Source organism: Salvelinus sp. IW2-2015, linkage group LG18, assembly GCF_002910315.2.
Source record: "Salvelinus sp. IW2-2015 linkage group LG18, ASM291031v2, whole genome shotgun sequence".
Taxonomy (NCBI): Eukaryota; Metazoa; Chordata; class Actinopteri; order Salmoniformes; family Salmonidae; genus Salvelinus; species Salvelinus sp. IW2-2015.
In genome coordinates, this window is record NC_036858.1 from 5006327 (window position 1) to 5028670 (window position 22344).

The 22344-nt window shown below is 40.1% G+C and overlaps 1 protein-coding gene across 1 annotated transcript in view; it reads right to left on the bottom strand.

Annotated features, from left to right (window-relative positions):
- The window catches only part of LOC139029125 (cGMP-dependent protein kinase 1-like), a 144071-nt gene extending 122595 nt beyond the window's left edge, over positions 1-21476 (bottom strand). Inside the window, exons 1-2 of the mRNA XM_070448257.1 lie at positions 20965-21476; positions 6687-6853 (exon numbers count right to left, since the gene is read on the bottom strand). Of these exons, the coding sequence (XP_070304358.1) occupies positions 6687-6853; positions 20965-21269 (472 nt within the window). The 5' untranslated portion in view covers positions 21270-21476. The remainder of the gene's footprint in view (positions 1-6686; positions 6854-20964) is intronic.
- Positions 21477-22344: the final 868 nt, after the last annotated feature.

Sequence of the window (22344 nt, forward strand, 5' to 3'; positions counted from 1 at the left end):
AGGAAACTATTGTGCAGGAAAAACCCAGCATCGGTGCAGATTTTGACAAAATCCGGTGCGCCTGGCATCTACCATAGCCTGTTCAAAGGCACTTAAATCTTTGTCTTGCACATTCACCCTCTGAATGGCACACATACACAATCTGTCTCAAGGCTTAAAAATCGTTATTTAACCCGTCTCCACCCCTTTATCTACACTGATTGAAGTGGATTTAACAGGGATCATAGCGTTCACCTGGATTCACCTGGTCAGTCTATGTAATGGAAAGAGKAGGTGTCCTTAATGTTTTGTACACTCAGTGTATAAATTATACATTTTTGACATCAATATTWAAAAAWAWWAATAATCATCCAATACAGTAATATGAGATCTTAACTTTGTCACTTAGCAGATGCTCTTAWCCAGAGCGACTTACAGTAAGTGCATTCATCTTAAGATTGCTKGGTGAGACAACCACATAACACAGTCAAATATAGCTTCCATTCCAGCTAAATAAAGGTTATATAGCGTTTTGATAAAAAATAAATAATAATCCTACACATCTAAAATCTATTAATTAAAATCTGAAAACAGTCATATTTTACACGCACATGAATATACCCACAAGCAATATTTTTTTATGAAAAATAGCTTTTTGGAAATAAACTCTTCATTTCTCACGCAGTGTATCTTTATCAGCRAGCTGCCAAAACATTGTTGGTTGTAACTTTGAATTAATAATTTGCATTGGAACAGAAGTGCATCGCACCTGACAAATTCAGGTGTGTGTTTTCCTCAGTATAGAAAATGACATCACCTGGCTGCTGTCCAAGTAGGCTATGACTTGACTTCTCTTATAGCAAATACTTTACATACAGTATATTCATCCATTATATTAGCCTAAATTGTTTACTTCAAACCCTCTCAGTCCATTGGATATACTGTAGCATAAAACTCCAGGTCTCGGTTCAGCTGGGCTTTTGCATATTAATGTTGATCTTAATAAACAACATTGCCAAAGGATGAGGATCCAGCACGTTGCTATGCAACCAAATCCATGTTGAGACAGCTTGGCTGCATTTAGTTTATGACTGTAAAGTGTAACTTGTTGGCTGAGAGAGCAAATATCCACTACAATCTGTGCCCATTCCGAAAACAGAATTGATGAGTTTTTCACGGTGGTATCCTATTTAAAAATCACCCAAGTATAGCGCCTTGTCATCATCAGAATCTCTTTCGGGTCATTTCCTCTTCCTGTTTATATCTCACATTATATTTGGAGTCCATCTGTGGGTTTAACAGGCCAATAAAAAAAGACTGGGAAAAGGCTGAGGATGTTTATTCCTGTCTGGGGCACAGAAAAACCCAAAGTGTCAAACAAACACTCACGCACAAATATGTTCTCTCTTTCCATTTCGTTCCTCAGTGAGGCGAACACTTCATTAGCTAGCTGTGCTGTGTTAGAATATCAATGGGTTTCTACTTCCTTGTAATTTATTTGTGTCCAACGCTAGATAGCTGTTCTCGGGAGAGCAGGCGCATTAGCCAGGATATTTCTTCCAATTAACGTCCAGCAATAGTGACGAGGCCATTATTAATTGACAGCTGCAGTGAGACTAATTATTCTTCTCTGTTCCATAGAGTCTAATGGAGAGGCCCCGTCTGCTAAACCTTGATCCTTTTTGTGTCTAGAAAGATCTATCCACAGCGTATAGAGACGCATTGTCACACCCTGACCTTAGAGATCCTTTTTATGTCTCTATTTTGGTTTGGTCAGGGCGTGAGTTGGGGTGGGTATTCTATATTCTATGTTTTGTAGTTCTATGTTTTGGCCGGGTAGGGTTCTCAATCAGGGACAGCTGTCTATTGTTGTCTCTGATTGAGAACCATACTTAGGCTGCCCTTTCCCACCTGTGTTTGTGGGAAGTTGACTTTGTTTAGGGCACGTAGCCTTTAGCTTCACGGTTTGTTTTTGTAGTGTTTATTGTTTTGTTCGGCGTCATTTTTATTAATAAAAGAAAATGTACGCTAACCACGCTGCACCTTGGTCCTCTTCTTTTAATGGCCATGACACGCATGTCAGAGGTGTCGTGTGTTCATGGTAAATACATCATTAATCAAGGATCTACGTGATAGATTTAGTATTCAGGGAAACCATTCAATCCCATATTATTTATACAACATGAAACTCATTAATGAGTTTAAAGCAGCAATATYTAACTTTTCGGCGACCCGATCAAATTCTCATAGAAATGTGAGTAGATATATAGATCTGTGATAGATCTGTGATTCTCATTGAAAGAACGTCTAAGGAGTGGTAGATCTGTTCTAGGTGCGCTATTTCTATGCTCCTCGTTTTTAAGTTTAGTTTTTTAGTCTTTTAKGTTCGGTTTTATATATCAGCTTCAAAAAGCTAAAAATACTATKTTTTTGGTTATGGAAAATATATTTCACAGTGGTATAGAGGGGGGAAATGATTGTCTACACTATGATTGCTTGTTTTGTCACAAACTGAAATAAGGCAAACATGAAATGGTGGAGCGATTTCTGCATAGTGCACCTTTAATTAGTTATCAAAAGCAAATTAGGGTTTTGACATTATACACATGTCAATGAGACCAATTAATTTGTAGTGTTGTCGGCTCTGGACCAGTCTGAAACCCCCTGGATGTGACCCCCCCTCCATTTAATCTCCAAACTGCCTCTACTCTAGCCTTCCTCRTGACGCTGACTGCTCAAAGCATTAATGAACTACCCCGTCTGCCATGATCTTCTATATGTTTAGGTTTTTCAGAATTGCATGTTTTTTAAGCATTTAAAGCACTTTGTAATGAAAAGCGCTATAAAAGTTTAATTCATTATTATCTGTTATTTWAATGGAGGAACAGAAGCAGTAAGACAAATCAAATTTGGAACTGCCGGAGGACAGACAGATACTGTGGTCTGTTTCCTTGCCCACAAGGCTCAGTTAGGCTATGAATCTGTTGCTAATTGAAAAGCTCTGTTTATTTTAGCTGACCCATTTTGTGTCTGGTGCCCGTAGTCAACGCCGCACTGAGCAAGATGCCCTGCTGCTAAAAAAGTAAAAATGTTCAAACTTGAAAAGCTCTGCCTGTGGATTAATATATTTCACCTCGGGTGTACAAATAAATACAGCACAGCTGGGTGTGGTTGGAGAAAGTAGCTCAAAGGGAAGTCTACTTCATGTGGTTTGTCCATACTCTAAAGAAGTCAATGACCTACAATGAACCCACAAATAAATTCATTATTCCTCAAATTAGTTTTTATCATTTTCATTTCACAAGAAATTCACTTTTTTTCTGATAACTTTTCCTCAGATGTTACCATTGTGTTAGCCTCGTCGAGAACCAGGCTTGGGAGGTGTGACAATGACGTGATATTGGAGGTATAGTAGCGCTGAGGAGCACATTCAAGGTGAATCCCATCAGACGGGAGAATAACTTCTCTAAGAATCAATTTTCTTCCCATTAGCAAATCCACTGGTCCCTCATGGCTCCATCGACGGGGACACCTTGAACCGCATCAAGGCAGCTTCCCTCCCTGCTCAACTCTGCTCGGCCGTAGTGGGCGCCTGTGGCCAGATTAGGGTATTTGTCTTGCTTACTCGTAATCAATGGCAGAGTGTGGCACAATGACAGCTTAAGCCAAGATAGGTTCTCTGAAATCAGCTTACACATCTTCCTCAAGACCAGTTTGAAGTTTTAATGTCACATGCACAAGTGCAGTGAAATGCCTTTCTTGCAAACTCAAAACCCAACAATGCAATAATCAATAACAATGTATTACTAGAAAAAAAACAAGAAATAAGAATAAGAAATAAACTAAGTAAGTAAGCATACTATACAGAATAACAGAGGGACTAAGAACCCCTCATGACTTGGAGAAGGATTTTCTCTGTCATTTCTGTCATACATACACATGGAGTACTCTGATAACATACATAAAGCATGCTATCAGAGTACTCCATGTGGTATCAAGATAGGAAACAAAGACACGAAAAGGAGCTGGGAAGAAGAAACTGGTGTAAACAGGCTTTTTAAGTCTTCTTTTCAACAGCAATGTCTGTGCCAAAAAAATCACCCAGTTCCTCTGAGAACAGGATCTTRCTGTAAAGTTCCCCGTAATGGTATGTAACAACTGAACCATTACATATTGGGACAAAAACTATTTGGAACAAAAATGACCACATACTGGTTATGGCTCCTTAACCCTTTACAGTTGTGGGAATTGGCCTCTATGGACAGGGCTAAATTGAAATGTTTTTTTACAGTAGAAATATGAAAATCATATGCATAACCATGGTAGCAATTGAAAGGGAACAGTTTGGATATAATGGGGAAATGATTAGACCAAAYGTGAATACACAACAGTTCACCTGGCTTAAGACTGAATCCAAACATTACACTGGTGATTTTATGTGCATTATACATTTACTGTACATTTCGCCGCATTTGTTGATAACAAAATCTGAAAATATTCTGGCTACATTAGTAACATGATAAGAATATTCCTGGTAAATGTGAATTGACTTTAACATTCAGCTAAAGACTGTTATTCATCGTACCAATGATTTGTCCGGGATGTGAGTTGATCGTCTCCAACTCATGTTGAGATTCAAAGTTCAAACCATTTTAAACGCGCCGCTGCAGCTTCACAKTTTTCTGGTCTGCTTTGGGTTTTTTCTTAACGCATCATTTATACCTTTTGCTCGAAAGGGGCAGTTCCGGCAGTTCCGAACTCACTCCGGGGAGGTGATTACTCACTGTGCAAAGTTATGGAAAATAATGATCTCTTATAGCTTCTCAAATCATATCCCTCTCTTAACAAAAACACTTRCATCATTTCCCATAATACATGCACAACCCATAGTATGGAAACTTCYTCCATGTAGTGGGTATACTTTCCAAGTTACAGTATTTCCTTTATAAKAWWTTTWGTGAGATCACAAAATAACAAACAAAATGACGTTYGTGTTCTATAGATCGCCTCTAACCATTCCCCACGTTCTACATTAGAAATATTGTTCCATTATTCGCTTTTGAACGTGTTAGAGTTTCAGTGGGAAAAAGTCTGTTGAGACGAAACACATTCCTTTGGTGAATTTGGAGAGCACAGGTCTGGATCTTCTCCATTGATTTACAACAGGACGTGAGTTGTTAATCCCCACTAGTTCTATCCTCCCCCCTCTACGGGTGAACGGGGGTCTGATTGAAGTTAGTCATTGCAAACCTGATCTGACATATTTGGATTCTCGTGGTCAGTCATGACATGGGMTAGGTGCAACATAAAACAAAACATTTACAAGGGTTTGAGTGAGAGGACTAACTGGTATCTCCAAGATGCCACACACTTCTCCAAAGTGGGCACAGTTCCTAAGTAATTTCAATGCACTTTTATAGTCTACATCTATGAGGTGCTTTTTTGGACTCTCCTAATTGTGCCGTTGAGGAACTACAGCAAGCACACTTGTAGTTGTTTTGTGTGGAACACAACCCTGCATCCCCGCCATCACACAATTATGTTATTGACAGTAGACAAACATAGGCTCATTCTGTTCAGAACAACCCAGGGTATGACGCTATGTCATCTTTTAGCTGTACATAAACATAATGATCATAAGCGTTGACACTTTATATGACATGAGTTTTATGATATGGAAATGTGAKGTGCACATTTGGACTCATGGGTGTTTGGCTTGCTTGTATAAAATGAAAGCTGTATTTATAATCCTCAACGTCTCATCTTTCAAACTACATCGAGTCCTCTTAATCTACAGCATTTCCCTCATTCAGACAACAAAACAATTGCAAAAGTTGCCCAGTTAGCAGGAGGGATCTGGCAACTTCTTGTCTCGTCCGGTCGTCAGGTTCAGAATAGCTTTCAGTCAAAACCCATACAACGCAGTGAAGTGCACACCTCACAAATCCCACTCCATTATAAATGTTTTGCTCTGGCTCTGCTGAATAAACATGACATAAGAAATCATGACATTTCCGTGGTTACGAAACTGAAAGGAACAGTTGACATGAATCATGGCTAACGCTAGCTATGCTATCCCCTCTGGCCTTGATGGATTCACTCCATTCCTTCATTAATGGCTGATTTCTCACAGGGGGACAAACTGGTGAATTACAGCCCAGCAGAGGACCGTTCATTCACTTTCCTGGAAATGCATCTTTACTGTCGGTCATTGTTTCCAGARCTGTTCTTAAATAAACTGGTGATGAATAACAGGGATGTGAACAGAAGGTCTTAACCATGAAAGTCCCACAGTAGATACAGTACACTCTTAGTGGTGACTCGAGGAACGCRGGAGAACCTCAAGGAACCCCTGGAGTTCCTCAAGAACCCATTGCTAGTCAATTTACAGTGTACAAACTTAACATGATGAACAGGAATGACATTTACTGTAACAGGTGGCCAAAAAGAACTATCTGAAAGCCACGCCTCCAATCTGATAGGCTGCCACCTCTACAATATATTATTAAAAAGGTTTAAAATTGAACCACTCCCATCACAAAAGGTTTCTAGTTTGAACCCACATTTACAAATGTGTTCCTCAATGTTCTTTTCAGAGGGGTTCCTCTAAGAACTTTTTAGAACTGGAAAGTTCAAAAAGGCAAATGGAAGTTGAGTTTTCTTCAACATAGGAGGTTAACATGGCTGACTTTTCGCACAATGCTTACCTTCCATCACATACACCAATGAGCCCACATCCCCTTCTTTGATGATGCAGCTGTCTGTGGCATATTCAACTGGGTACATGCAGTCAACGATCTCTTGGATCTGAGAAAGCTCAAGGTTCTTCATGAAGTCGTTGTCAAGAATGGCCTCCTTGATTAAGTCCTTGGACCTGTGAATTGAATGAAAAGAGAGTAACGTTCTGTTCCTGAAGATAAAGTGCAGAAAAAGTCACTAAATTGAGAACAATTAGCAAATGAAACAGTAGATGTGAATAAGAATCTGCAGTGTGGCTCAACYTCTGTTTCTTTTGACAGACTGCTTTCACAAAAAAGACCAAAAAACTTCACTTTCCTCTATAAATAAAGCTATTTGTGAGCATCCAGTCAACAGTTTGGAAATGAAATGCACTTGAAGGCCCATATTGGAGAGAAGTGCCCCATAACCAGTAATTTAAGACAGAAATCACCATACTGCATCTCCCCGCCTTAGGGCATGTGAATAGAATCAGTTCTTATCTCTACACCAGCGCTTTTGTATAGGCTGGAGGGAAGATAAGGCATTTTACTACCCTGCATTTTACCTCAGACGCCTTGCTATGAATGACTACCCACAAGTACCTCATCCAGCAATTTGCCTTAAAAGACCAGCTTCAGAAGTACTCTGGCTTCACTGTATCCTAATCGAGAGTGTGGGCACTTTAAAAATCATATGGACTTATTCTTTGGGAATTAATATTATTATTATGTTGTCTCATGTGGTAGTAGGGTTAACGGAATCTACAGTAATTTTGGTAATTAAGAGAAAATCTATGGCAATCTATCGTAACTTTAGTAATTTATACTTGAAAACCTTTTTTTTTATGTATTGATATATAGTATATATGTTTTTTTTTATCTGTGTCCATATTGTACATGAGTTTCCAGTGGATAGGCCATATGGTTCAAGAGAAAATAGCCTAACTAATGAAAAAATCATCTAATCAACAATGGTATAATTTTTTTATTAACTCTGCAACTCTCTTCCAACTTTTCACAACTGCCACAAGTTTGACGCCAAAACATGTCATTCTATTTTTTATTTGAAAATCATCTTATTTAATTATTTCATATATTTTGCATTAAGGCCACACAGAGGGCCAGAGATAAATTACAGACACCTGTGATAATCTGAAGTACCCAAAAGGGCCACTAGATGTCTTGTGATAGAATATAAAAAGTTTTCAGTAATATACCCTCTCTTTGCAATCCTATGGGGGAGGATGTTTCACGATGGGAGATCTGTTCCAGCAAATCCTAGCTGAGCTGGTAGATTGGTGCTGCTGCCCTTCGGAGGTACGGAGAACTGAGAGATGACACTCAGACACAAAGCATTAGTTCTGTTCTGCCGGCACCACTTAAACACTGGTATTGTGTGTTAATGTCCTTGGAGTCAAGATAACGCTGTGCTCACAATGATGTAATAAAGCCAGTTCTGAATTCATATTCCACTTCTGATAGCTTTGTTTTCCCTGAAGTCCCAAAAACACACAGTGGGACACTGTCAGATGGGTTCTTCAGGCGGCTGCAACTTTAAATGAGTTTCAATTTGATGGGTACTTAGAGTTGTCGCTGAGCTTTTCTTCATTTTCTTCAAGACTTCTCCACAAATCAGATAAAATATTTACTTGGCAATGCTAGCTTTCAAGACAGTTTTGCAATAGACCACAGTATTTCAAAGTATATTATTTGCCTTTACCTAGTCTCTTTTTTCTGTTTTTGAACAGGCGATCAGATGTATTGTAGAATGCATAGATTTCAGCTGGAAGCAGGGGTGGGAGGATGGTGGTGGGTGGTGGTGGATACCAAAATGTGCCTAGCTCTCTACCTGTAACATCTGGCTCTAAACCATCACAGTAACCTCGGGGAAAGGAGCCTGAGGTTGAAGAGAAAGAGGCAAGAGATCTCCTTTGGGACCTGTGCTTAATAAACCTGCCCATTTCCCCCAGTACTACTACCCTCCTTACAGACAACAGCACAGTAATCAACTGTTTGCAGTTTCCATACTGCTTGTGTTTGTTCAGAGACGCGTAGGAGTGCTAAATGAATTCTGAAYCTCTCCTTATCAAAAACCCATTCTGATTAAAGGTTGAATAGAGAGCAAGATGTGATTCTGGCACAGTGGGACATGTGTGATTTGGTAAAAAGCAATCTCACTTTGATGACCAGTTCATTGTCACTTGTGTATTACAGTGCTGCCTGGCAACATGTGTGCTTAGCAGTGACTACAGCTGTGTAACTGTCACAGCCTTATCCAGAGGCTTGGCAGAAGTGAAGAGTTTCAGTGAAGCAACAAGGAAGAGCAGACACAGATGGGCTCCTTGAGTAATGAGTGAATCTCAAATTAAATCAGATAGGGCATCGCAGACAATGACAAAATCAAATGTTCTGCCTTTTTGTGAAGAAATAAATCAGCATGAATAGCTTATCATCTCGTTTTGTGTGGGGACCCCTAACACTGTGTTCTTCTGAGAAAKCTCTCTGTTCCATACACTGCATGTTCAAGGCATTTCAATAACTGTATTTCAATATTAGAACATTAAAAACTATCTAAATAACTTCTCTCTGTGATTTAACTGAAGGTCACAAGTTCCATCAAGACACATTCTATACTAAAACTATAATGCAAGCTTATTTTCAGTTGACTAAACAGCAAAACTATTCAGCTGAGGATTAAAATATTGTAATGTACCCCGTATGAAACACTTCGACACTCATTTGCTGATTAGATTTAACTGGSACTCCAGTCGTGCCCATTACAGTGTAGCAAAATTCTGGTATAACATTTTTTTTTAAATCTTATTTTCTCACTTTTTCTTTCAGCAGTGTTATCACTCCATGTATAATTACAGATTAATCATTCTTTAATTTAGATTTTAGAGAACAATATGCATAATAAATGTTTTGCCATTCTTGAAAGCCTGTAGCATTTAACAAACTGACTATATAATAAAATTGCTAAAACCATGATACACTACATGACCAAAAGTATCTGGACATCTGCTCGTCAAACATATCATTCCAAAATAATGGGTATTAATATGGAGTTGGTCGCCTGTTTGCTGCCTTAACAGCCTCCACTCTTCTGGGAAGGCTTTCCAACGGATGTTGGAACAATGCTGTGGGGACTTGATTCAATTCWMCCACAAGCGCATTAGTGAGGTCAGGCACTGATGTTGGGCGATTAGGCCTGGGTCACAGTCGGCGTTCCAATTCATCCCAAAGGTGTTTGATTGGGTTGAGGTCAGGGCTCTGTCCAGGCCAGTCAAGTTCTTCCACACCGATCGTCAAATCATTTCTGTATGGACCTTGCTTGATGTACGGAGGCATTGTCATGCTGAAACAGGAAAGGGCCTTCCCCAAACTGTTGCCACAAAGTTAGAAGCATCTAGAAGGCCATTGTATGCTGTAGCGTTAATATTTCCCTTCACTGGAACTAAGGGGCCTAGCCCGAACCATGAAAAACAGCCGCAGACCATTATTCCTCCTCCACCTAACTTTACAGTTTGCACTATGCATTGGGGCAGGTATCTTTCTCCTGACATCCACCAAACTCAGATTCATCCGTCAGACTGCCAGATGGTGAAGCGTGATTCATCACTCCAGAGAACGCATTTCCACTGCTCCAGAGTCCAATGGCGGCGAGTCCAATGGTGGCGAGCTTTGCGCTGCTCGGCCATAGATACCCACTTCACGAAGCTCGCGACAAACAGTTATCGTTGCTTCCTGAGGCAGTTTGGAATTCGGTAGTGAGTGTTACAACTGAGGACAGATGATTTTTATACGCTTCAGCACTCAGCGGTCCCATTCTGTGAGCTTGTGTGGCCTACCATGTCACGGCTGACTTGTTGTTGCTCCTAGACGTTTCAACTTCACAATAACAGCACTTACAGTTGACCGGGGCAGCTCAAGRGGGGCAGACATTTGATGAATTGACTTGTTGGAAAGATGACATCCTATTACGGTGCCACAATGCAAGTCACCGAGCTCTTCAGTAAGGCCATTCTACTGTCAATGTTTGTCTATGGTGATTGCATGGCTGTGTGCTCGATTTTATACACCTGTCAGTAACGGGTGCGGCTGAAATAGCAGAAAGCAATAATTTGAACGGGTGTCCACATGTAGAGTATTATAACAGAGAGAACAGACTTTTATCATTTAGATTGCTTCCAATACTGAAATGCTTCCTTTAAAATTACATTAGAGACATTGTGAAAGAACCTTGGACCTTAGATGCCCTCAACATTTCCAGTCCAACGCATTTATAAACGCTTATCAAGTGTCACTGTGGTTACAGCAGCAGCAGAAGGGATATTTATGGACGGAACATGTCCGAAAGACATGCCAGATCAATGTTTGAAAGGCCACAGAGTCTCTCCAAATAGTCTCAGTGAAAGAACATCGTCAACTCATCAAGGCTAAGTCTCTATTACAATTTTCATGAACAAAATCAACGGTGAGTAAAGCAAAATGTTTAATTAAAATAACTGTCCAGTGTTTCCAGATTTCTATCAAATATGACCTAAACTGAGTGTACAAAACATTAAAGATACCTTCCTAATACTTTTTTTATTAAGTAGCTGTTAAGTAGCTGTTTAGTAGTTGTTTTCTGTGCTGAAATGGCGTGGGCGTACCCCAACATAGTCCAGTAGATACGCTCTAAAACGTCTCTATTTGATATAGAAGTGTGAAAATTGGCACACTTGCGTAGTTTTTCATGCTGAACAAAACCTGATATAGTGCGACTTGAGGAAAGCCCCAGGTCGACATGGAGCGCCCCTTATAGGTCAATGGTGAAAATGCATTTACCCTTATTGACGTTTTGGGTAATGGATTCCCCTGTGTTGGGTCTACATAGCCCCAAAATAGCTAAACATGTTTGGATTGGTTTGGGGTACTCATTCAATCAACAACCAAAACCATATGGAATTTGTTTTGTCCTTTATGATCGATGATTAAAAACCATCAAATCGCAGTAAAATGTGTATATTTTCACTTTCAAAGTGGTGTATTAAATACAAAGTTACCTTTGACACTCTACAAAAGTGATATCTGTTCCCTGAAGTCTACTGATTACAATGATATGTAATAATTAATATGATATTATACACTGTGTCACTTATTAGAAATGTGCCAGGAAACCTGCCCAGTGCAGGTCACTCTACGAGAAATCCCATAGGAATGCATTATGTCCAGCAGGGACAAAGGTAACCCGTTTGAGCAAAATCCCTTTATGATGACGCCACAAAACTAAATCAAGCTATAGTGCTATTGCAGATTTCCCCTATTGCACTCTAGGGAAGCAGTTTTACAAAATGGCCACCAACCAGCTCCATGGGMCCAAATAGGACTGGTTTGACATGGCAGTATTTCAATAAGTAATTGCTACATAATGCCCGATGATGGCTTGAAATGTTTGAGTTGGTTGGGAATAAAAGGGCCCAAATATGCCATATACAGTAKCAGTCAGAAGTTTGGTCAAACCTTCTCATTCAAGGGTTTTTCTTTATTTGTACTATTTTCTACATTGTAGAACAATAGTGAAGACATCAAAACTATGAAATAACAGATATGGAATCATGTAGCAACCACAAAAGTGTTAAACAAATCAAAAAATATTTTAGATTTGAGATTCTTCAAAGTAGCCACCATTTGAATTGAGAGCTTTGCACACTCTTGGCATTAGCTTTGCACACTCTTGGCATTCTCTCAACCAGCTTCACCTGGAATGCTTTTCCAACAGTCTTGAAGTAGTTCGTACAAATGCTGAGCACTTGTTGGCTGCTTTTCCTTCACTCTGCGGTCCAACTCACCCCAAACCATCTCAATTGGGTTGAGGTCGGGTGATTGTTGAGGCCAGGTCATCTGATGCAGCACTCCATCACTCTCCTTCTTGGTCAAATAGCCCTTACACAGCCTGGAGGTGTGTTGGGTCATTGTCCTGTTGAAAAACAAATGATAGTCCCACTAAGCCCACACCAAATGGGATGGCGTACCGCTGGTTAAGTGTGCTTGAATTCTAAATAAATCACTGACAGTGTCACAGCAAACACCCCACACCATCATCTCCTCCTCCATGCTTCACGTGGGAACCACACATGCTGAGATCATCATTCACCTACTCTGTGTCTCACAAAGACACGGTGGTTGAAACCAAAAATCTCAAATTTGGACTCATCAGACCAAAGGACAGATTTCCACTGGTCTAATGTCCATGTTTCGTGTTTCTTGCCCAAGCAAGTCTCTTATTATTATTGGTTTCCTTTATTAGTGTTTCTATACAGCAATTAGACCATGAAGGCGGTGATTAATCGCAGTCTCCTCTGAACAGTTGATGTTGAGATGTGTCTGTTACTTGAACTCTGTGAAGCATTTATTTGGGCTGAAATCTGAGGTGCAGTTAATTGCCGATTTCTGAGGCTGGTAACTCTAATGAACTTATCCTCTGCAGCAGAGGTGACTCTGGGTTTTCCTTTCCTGTGGRGGTCCTCATGATAGCCAGTTTCATCATAGCGCTTGATGTTTTTTGCGACTGCACTTGAAGAAACTTTAAAAGTTCTTCAAATTTTCTGGATTGACTGACCTTCATGTCTTAAAGTAATGATGGACTGTTATTTCTCTTTGCTTATTTGAACTGTTCTTGCCATAATATGAACTTGGTCTTTTACCAAATAGGGCTATCTTCTGTAAACCACACCTACCTTGTCACAACACATCTCAAACGCATTAAGAAGGGAATAAAATCCACAAATTAACTTTTAACAAGGCACACCTGTTAATTGAAATGCATTCCAGGTGACTACATCATAAAACTGATTGAGAGAATGCCAAGAAAGATGACATCATCCTCTATGAGGAAATAGCAAGCATTTTTTAAATGGTCTGTTTGAGATACAAGTTTGAGGTAGGTTTTWTTCTCCAAGTGTTTTTTTCTCCAACTATGCACAAATACGGGTTTAATATAGGATGAGTCAACAACATTACTTGGGTATGAGTTAACAGAATATTAACTTTTAAAAGGTGAGKTTTTTACTGGGCAGTTACTTTAAGAAAACAAATATACACAACAAATCCCTGCAGTATATTCCTTTCAGCTACACTAACCAGGTTTCCATCCAACCTTTTTCTGCAGGTAAAGTAGATGTCGGATAAAAAATGTCATGACAGGCCTGATGGAGACAGAATATCTGTTGGTAAACTTTCCAAATGTAGACAAAACAAGATACGCTAGACAAGGTGGGATCTTTCTGTGTCAGTAAAATCTATTATGCAAAAAATGTCAGTGGAAATGCTTTTATTCAGAAATATTGATATAATAATCATCATATCGAAGTAAACTTGGAATCACGCAATGACATGTTTTGTGGTCCTCCCACTATGACTTGTCGGGGAAGCATGCAGTTTATTAGGCTACAGATTAAATAAGTTATGATAAACTTCACAGGGTGGTGAAAGTGCAAGGTGATGAGATTMATGCTCCTTTCCAATAAATATGTGCACTACGTCATTACGCACAGCCTTTTATCTGAAAAAAGTCCATTTGATGGAAGCACATCAAACATTTTCGAATATTCTCATGAAAATCTGTRGCCAATTGGAGGGAAACCTAGCTAATGACTCATCTGACTCAAAAATATTCTGAGAAAAAGCACAAAAGGGGAGAGCGGCGCCATTAGTTATTTTGGAGGCACTGAACTCCAGCTGGTGACTAGTGTCAGAAGACCGACACCCTTGGTGGCCTGCCAACCACTCCCTTTGAAGAGGGTTTGAGGACAATGGACAGAAATGCCACTGCTCATCAGGCTGCTCCAAATTAATCAGATCCTTTGATATTCAGCATTAATTGGGTGTCCTGGCAGGCTTTTCAGGGGAATACTACACATGGCCATGTGGAGACTGGTGAGAAGCTTTGGTTGTAGTCTATTGAATAATGACTGAGATCGACTTGGATGGATTGACATTGCAGAACTATGGTATCGTGTGTCACAGTCATATGTTAACTGACAGTCGACTAGACTCCAGCTTGGCCCCTGTTCTGTTTTTGTGTCTTTTTGTGTCACGTTTTATTTCCTTCGCTTCAGAAAGCGCGTCCCTGTCAAAGCCCAGAGATAAACACAGAGCGGTTCCCTTAAAAGGAGAAAGTATGCTGCTTTAGAGCACAGCCGGATGGATAGACAGCATTCCTACAGACTTTATAGGACCCTTGGACTGAGGGTGCAAGAATCAAACTCTTTCCCTCAATGCCCTGACCATACCTTCCAATCTAAGAAGCCTGAGAAAGGTTGTGATTGTTTACAACCTACACAGTTTCAGAAATAGAGTTTCAAAGGCATGCATGACTTGTAAAGAAAATAACGTCACATCAGTGCACATATGTAGGGGCTCCCGAGTGGTGCCGCGGTCTAAGGCACTGCTTCTCAGTACTAAAGGCATCACTACAGACCCTGGTTTGATTCCAGGCTGTATCACAACTGGCCGTGATTGAGAGTCCCATAGGGGGGCGCACAATTGGCACAGCGTCGTCCGGATTTGGCCAGGGTAGGCTGTCATTGTAAATAAAAATAAATATGTGGTATTTGTTTGGGCAGTAGTTCATAACAATTATTATAGTATTGCTGCTGTGGGGTGAGTCCACGCCAGAATGGGCAAAAAAAAAAAAATGTGTGTCAGATTGTTCTGGCAATTATCACGTTTGATATGCTTTTTACATTTGTATCACAATCCTGGATTGTAAACGGTCATGGTCAAAACATATTGCTACAACAGTAGSTAAGATGGGGAGAAGTCTGTCCATAATAAAGTGRTACTCTGCCTTCTTAACAACACTATCAACAAGCCAGGTCCTACAGGCCCTAGTTTTGTCGCACCTGGAATACTGTTCAGTRGTGTGGTCAGGTGCCACAAAAATGGACTTGGGAAAATTGCAATTGGCTCAGAACAGGGCAGCACTGCTGGCCCTTGGATGTACACAGAGAGCTAACATTAATAATAAGCATGTCAAACTCTCCTGGCTCAAAGTGGAGGAGAGATTGACTTCATCACTACTTGTATTTGTGAGAGGCATTGACATGTTGAATTCACAGAGCTGTCTGTCTGAACAACTGGCACACAGCTCAGACACCCATGCATACCCCAAAAGACATGCCACCAGAGGTCTCTTCACTGTCCCCAAGTCCAGAACAGACTATGGGAGGCGCATAGTACGACGTAGAGCCATAACTACATGAAACTCTATTCCACATCAAGTAACTCATGCAAGCAGTAAAAAAAATTAAAACAGATAAAAATACACATTATAGAACAGCGGGGACTGTGAAGAGACACAAACATAGGCACAGACACATGCATACAAACACATGATAACATATGCACTATACACACACGTACACATGGATTTTTTATTGTAGATATGTGGTAGAAGAGTAGTGGCCTGAGGGCACACACTTAATGTGTTGTGAAATGTGTTGTGATTGTATTTTTATGTTTTTAAAATTGTATAACTGCCTTAAAACTTCTTAAAGCTAGGGGGCAGTATTTTGACGTCCGGATGAAAAGCGTGCCCAAAGTAAACTGCCTGTTACTCAGGCCCAGAAGCTAGGATATGCATATAATTGGTAGATTTGGATAGAAAACTCTACAATTTCTAAAACTATTAAAATAATGTCTGTGAGTATAACAGAACTGATTTTGCAGTCGAAACCCCMWYYACAAACCATCCAGGGGAGAAAAYAAWTTGAGGTCATAGGATTTTKCAATGGTTTTCTATGGGAAACCCTGTTTATTAGGAACCTGGTTGCAGTTCCTATGGCTTCCAATAGTTGTCAACAGTTGTTTGGACCAAGTTTACAGGTAACTTATTAGATACTTTGTAGTCATGTTGGGCGAGTTGGAACCGGTGTATTTCTGAATCAAATGCGCCAAATAAATGGACATTTTGGGGATATAAAGAAGGAATTTATCGAACAAAACGACCATTCATTGTGTCACTGAGACATTTGGGATTGCAAAAAGAAGAAGATCTTCAAAMGTAAGGCATTTATTTTATCGTTATTTCTGACATTTGTGTCGCACCTGCCTGGTTGAAAAATTATTTTCATGTGTTTGTATGCGGGGCGCTGTCCTCAGATAATCGCATGGTSTGCTTTCGCCGTAAAGCCTTTTTGAAATCTGACACAGCGGCTGGATTAACAAGAAATTAAGCTTTATTTTGATYTATTACACTTATATTTTCGTGAATGTTGAATATTGATATTTCTGTAGTTTGAATTTGGSGCTCTGCAATTTCACCGGATGTTGTCAAATCTATCCCGTTGACGGGATTGGCGCGTTAAGGGATCACTAATTGCTGGACCTTAGGAAGAGTAGCTGCTGCATGAGGATTCATCAATACAAACATAAATATTGTTTTTGAAAATCATGATGAAAGTGGCCATTTTAGGCCCCTTTTAGGCCTATACATGCCTCTTGTAAGACCCAATGTCTSCGAACCGTACATGATATGTTACAGACAACATCTTGCTGTCATTATACTCCTAATAGTGTGCTCTAAAATATGGAGTATGTCTACATTCTCAAAATAACCTTTTTTTATTTTGTTACATTTTAAACATATTGTTTAAAACAATATACTCAAGAAAATCAAATATTCCGAGTGGGGGCTCTGCTACTTTTAATATTATGATGCATTTTATGAGCAGCATCAATACAGTGAATTGGGAAATGGATTCAAAGGGGACTCTCTCTGCTGGTGATTTGCTGAATGTGCAATCCTACAGGAGGGWTGTGATTGGTTAATTGCCTATAATGTCAATTTCTATGTATAAAATTGATAATTTCTTGAAAATTAGCAGAGAGCCCACTCTGGAAATTGTACTTATTTGAAGAGTATATTGTTCCAAACAATATGTCTTAAAAAAAGGAGAATCAAAAAGGGTACTTTGAGATACACTACCGGTCAAAAGTTTTAGAACATCTAATCATTCAAGGGTTTTTCTTTATTTTTTACTATTMTTTACATTGTAGAATAATAGTGAAGACATCAAAACTATGAAATGACAGATATGGAATCATGTAGTAATACAAAAAAGTGTTGTAGAAATCAAAATATATTTGAGATTCTTCAAATTGCCACCATTTTCCTTGATGACAGCTTTGCACATGCTTGGCATTCTCTCAACCAGCTTCACCTGGAATGCTTTTCCAGCAGTCTTGAAGGAATTCCCACATATGCTGAGCACTTGTTGGCTGCTTTTCCTTCACTCTGCAGTCCGACTCATCCCAAACCATCTCAATTTAGTTGAGGTCGGGAGGTTGTGGAGGCCAGGTCATCTGATGTAGAACTCTATCACTCTCCTTCTTGGTAAAATTGCCCTTACACAGCCTGCATGTGTATTGCGTCATTGTCCTGTTGAAAAACAAATTATAGTCCCACTAGGCCCAAACCTGATGGGATGCGTATCGCTGCAGAATGCTGTGGTAGCCATGCTGGTTAAGTGTGCCTTGAATTCTAAATAAATCACAGACAGCGTCACCAGCAAACCACCATAACACCTCCTCCTCCATGCTTTACGGTGGTAAATACACATGCTGTTATCATCCGTRCACCTACTCTGCGTCTCACAAAGACACGGTTGGAACCAAAAATCTCAAATTTGGACTCATCAGACCAAAGGACAAATTTCCACTGGTCTAATGTCCATTGCTTGTGTTTCTTGGCCCAAGCAAGTCTCTTCTTATTATTGGTGTCCTTTAGTAGTGGTTTCTTTGCAGCAATTCGACCATGAAGGCCTGATTCACACAGTCTCCTCTGAACAGTTGATGTTGAGATGTGTCTGTTACTTGAACTCTGTGAAGKATTTATTTGGGCTGCAATTTCTTAGGCTGGTAACTCTAATGAACCTATCCTCTGCAGCAGAGGTAACTCTGGGTCTTCCATTCCTGTGGCAGTCCTCATGAGAGCCAGTTTCATCATAGAGCTTGATGGTTTTTGCAACTGCACAATTTTCCAGATTCACTGACCTTCATGTCTTAAAGTAATGATGGACTGTCGTTTCTCTTTGCTGATTTGAGCTGTTCTTGTCATAATATGGACTTGGTATTTTCCCAAATAGGGCTATGTTCTGTATACCAACCCTACCTTGTCACAACACAACTGATTGGCTCAAACGCATTAAGAAGGAAAGAAATGCCACAGAATAACTTAAGGCACACCTGTTAATTGAAATGCATTCCAGGTGACTACCGCATGAAGCTGGTTGAGAGAATGCCAAGCATGTGCAAAGCTGTCATCAAGACAAAGGGTGGCTACTTTGAAGAATCTCAAATATAAAATATATTTTGATTTGTTTAACACTTTTTTGGTTACTACATGATTCCATGTATTATTTCATAGGTTTTGATGTCTTCACTATTATTCTACAATGTAGAAAATAGTAAAAATAAAGAAAAACCCTGTAATGAGTAGGTGTTCTAAAACATTTGACTGGTACTGTAAATAATATTTGTATATTTAATAAATGAATGTGAATTTTTTTATTTCACTATTAGGAGTATAATGATACCAATACGTTGTCTGTACCATGTACGGATTATAGGGTTTTACCGGAGGCATGTATTTACCGGAGGCATGTGTTTACCGGAGGCATGTATTTACCGGAGGCATGTGTTTACGCCGGAGGCATGTAATTTACGAGGGGCTTGTGTTTTTACCGGGCATGTATTTACGGAGGCATGTATTTACGAGGCATGTGTTTACCGGAGGCATGTGTTTACCGGGCATGTGTTTACCGAGGCATGTATTTACCGGGAGGCATGTGTTTACCGGAGGCATGTGTTTACCGGAGGCATGTGTTTACCGGAGGCATGTGTTTACCGGAGGCATGTGTTTACCGGAGGCATGTGTTTTACCGGAGGCATGTATTTACCGGAGGGCCCCATGTATTTACCGAGGCATGTATTTACGCGGAGGCATGTATTTACCGGAGGCATGTATTTACCGAGCATGTATTACCGGAGGCATGTATTTACCGGAGGCATGTGTTTACCGGAGGCATGTGTTTACGGAGGCATGGCGGATGTGTTTACCCGGAGGCATGTATTTACCGGAGGCATGTATTTACCGGAGGCATGTTGTTTACCGAGGCATGTGTTTACCGGAGGCATGTATTTAACCGGAGGCATGTATTTACCGGAGGCATGTGTTTACCGGAGGCATGTATTTACCGGAGGCATGTATTACCGGAGGCATGTGGTTTTCAAGGGCCATGGCTGCTGTGGAATCACCCTGTGCTCGTAGTGTTGTGGAAAAGTATGAAACTAGAAACATTAGTGAGATAGATATACACACACACACAAACAATATTTGGAAGAGGGAGAGAACCTATTTGTTTTTCTCTAACGAACTGTCTATCTTGACAGTGGATTACATTATTTACTGACTCCACATAAGAAAATGTTCTTCTCTGCCTTTCTCCTTTGTCTGGACTTTGACAAAACAAACTACTGGAATAGAAAGTTCTGTTGTGTACTCTTAAGGCATTTAGATATACAAATTCATTTTTACTATGCTCAAATTCCCAACCTAATGTTTTCCCTTTATGCAAATATTGTATCTCTTACATGGAAATTGCTATCTGTCCATGTGCAGTATGTTCCTTTATGATTATATGTGTCTTTAGAAGGTACATGTTGATTTGGCTAGTCAAACAACATTTGAGAACAGTATCAGGGCTTGAGCAACAAGTGAATTATAAATGTTAGCTCTATGTTTTCAGAGGCTGACTTTTACTTTAATGTGTTCATTGCATGTGCATTATGAGGGTTTCCTGACTCTACGTAGCATAGTGTCTGTAGATTTTACTGTGTTTGCAATTGCAGTGAGGTAAGTTGTGTGTGTGTGTGTGTGTGTGTTTTAAAACAAATGTTTCTGTAGAGACTTGTGTTAAGGCTAGTTTTATCATGTATACTCAGCCAGGTGTGTGCACACACCATACTGTCACTACACAACTAGCATGCATTATGCAAAGATGGTTGCTGCATGATATCATGTTTCCATAACAGACACACACACACACACAACGTACTTCATTGCAAATGACTAAAGCCAACATTTTGCCATTCAATTAAACTACTAGCCATCAGTGTTGCTGTGATGGGATTCACTTTTGGTACCACTCATACTCTAATAGGGACAGCAGTCAGCACACAGGTAAGACAAAATGAACAAACACGGACATATGAAACCTACTGTGGGCTCTTGGGGTAGAATGGAAGAGTGACATGACTGAGTTCATGAATGTCAAAGGCGGTGGGCTCTCCTGATATCGCCTGTCTCTTGGTCCTGTGCTGCTCCTGTAGTGCGCTTGCCTTGTGGACTTGTTGCGTCGCCGGTTTGATTACGGATCGGTATTTATCCAGTTCATTCTGAAGCTTTTGAATCAATTCGTCCTTTTGATCRAATTCCAGCTCCAGTTCGTCAATAAGTGCGTCTCGTTGTCGCAACTCCTCAATCTTCTCCTGTAATGCGTATTGGAGATCGCGTAAGGTCCCCATAGTTTTCAGAGAAATCAGGATCACCAGAGCGCAGCAAACTTTGCGAGTGAATCGAATGATGCTTAGATTTGGAAGGCAACCTCCTCGTTCACTGCCACTACACAAATTGAATACTTTCAGGGGGAGAACGACTCATGCGCTTGATTTGAAACGCAGGTGAGTAGCCTTTCAAATAAAAGGTTGGCCAAATGTGACGAACAATACGCTTCATTGTATTGCTCACATACGTCAGTATCCAGAGTGAGCGTCAGCGCTCGCAGGATGCCGAAGCACAATCATTGATCCCCCCACGAGTGTAACAAATTGGTTGCTTTCCTCAATACTATGATCAGCCAATCAGGTATCAGGTAATACACATACCTATGCTCTATAATATTCGTGTAGATGCACCCTACCTGTCAGAGATTATATATTATATATGCACCATACTTCAGTCGTACTGTATCCTATTTTATAGGCAATCACTTTGCACAGAATATCGCATGGTTTCAATAGTAATGTGATAGTAATGTGCAGAAATTGGAGAGACATATGCACTATAATGTCAATTTAACTCTATGATGCGAACCACTTGTAATTTATAATCAGGCAGGATCCCAATGATGATGGTATTCACCCCTTTGAAGCCACATTGACCCCAAAACACTGGGGTAACAGTTGAATAAGGAACAATGCTATTATCCCAAGGGGTGTGGTATATTGGCCATATACCACAAACCCCCGAGGTGCCTTATTGCTATTATAAACTGGTTACCAACTTAATTAGAGCAGTAAAAATAAATGTTTTGTCCTATCCGTGGTGTACTGTCTGATATACCATGGCCTTCAGCCAATCATTTACATTTACATTTAAGTCATTTAGCAGACGCTCTTATCCAGAGCGACTTACAAATTGGAAAGTTCATACATATTCATCCTGGTCCCCCCGTGGGGAATGAACCCACATTCAGGCCACATTCAGGCCTCAACCCACCCAGTTTATAATTGGTATTATAAACTGGGTGGTTCGCGCCCGAATGCTGATTGGCTGACAGTCGTGGTATATATCAGACCGTATACCACAGGTATGACAAAA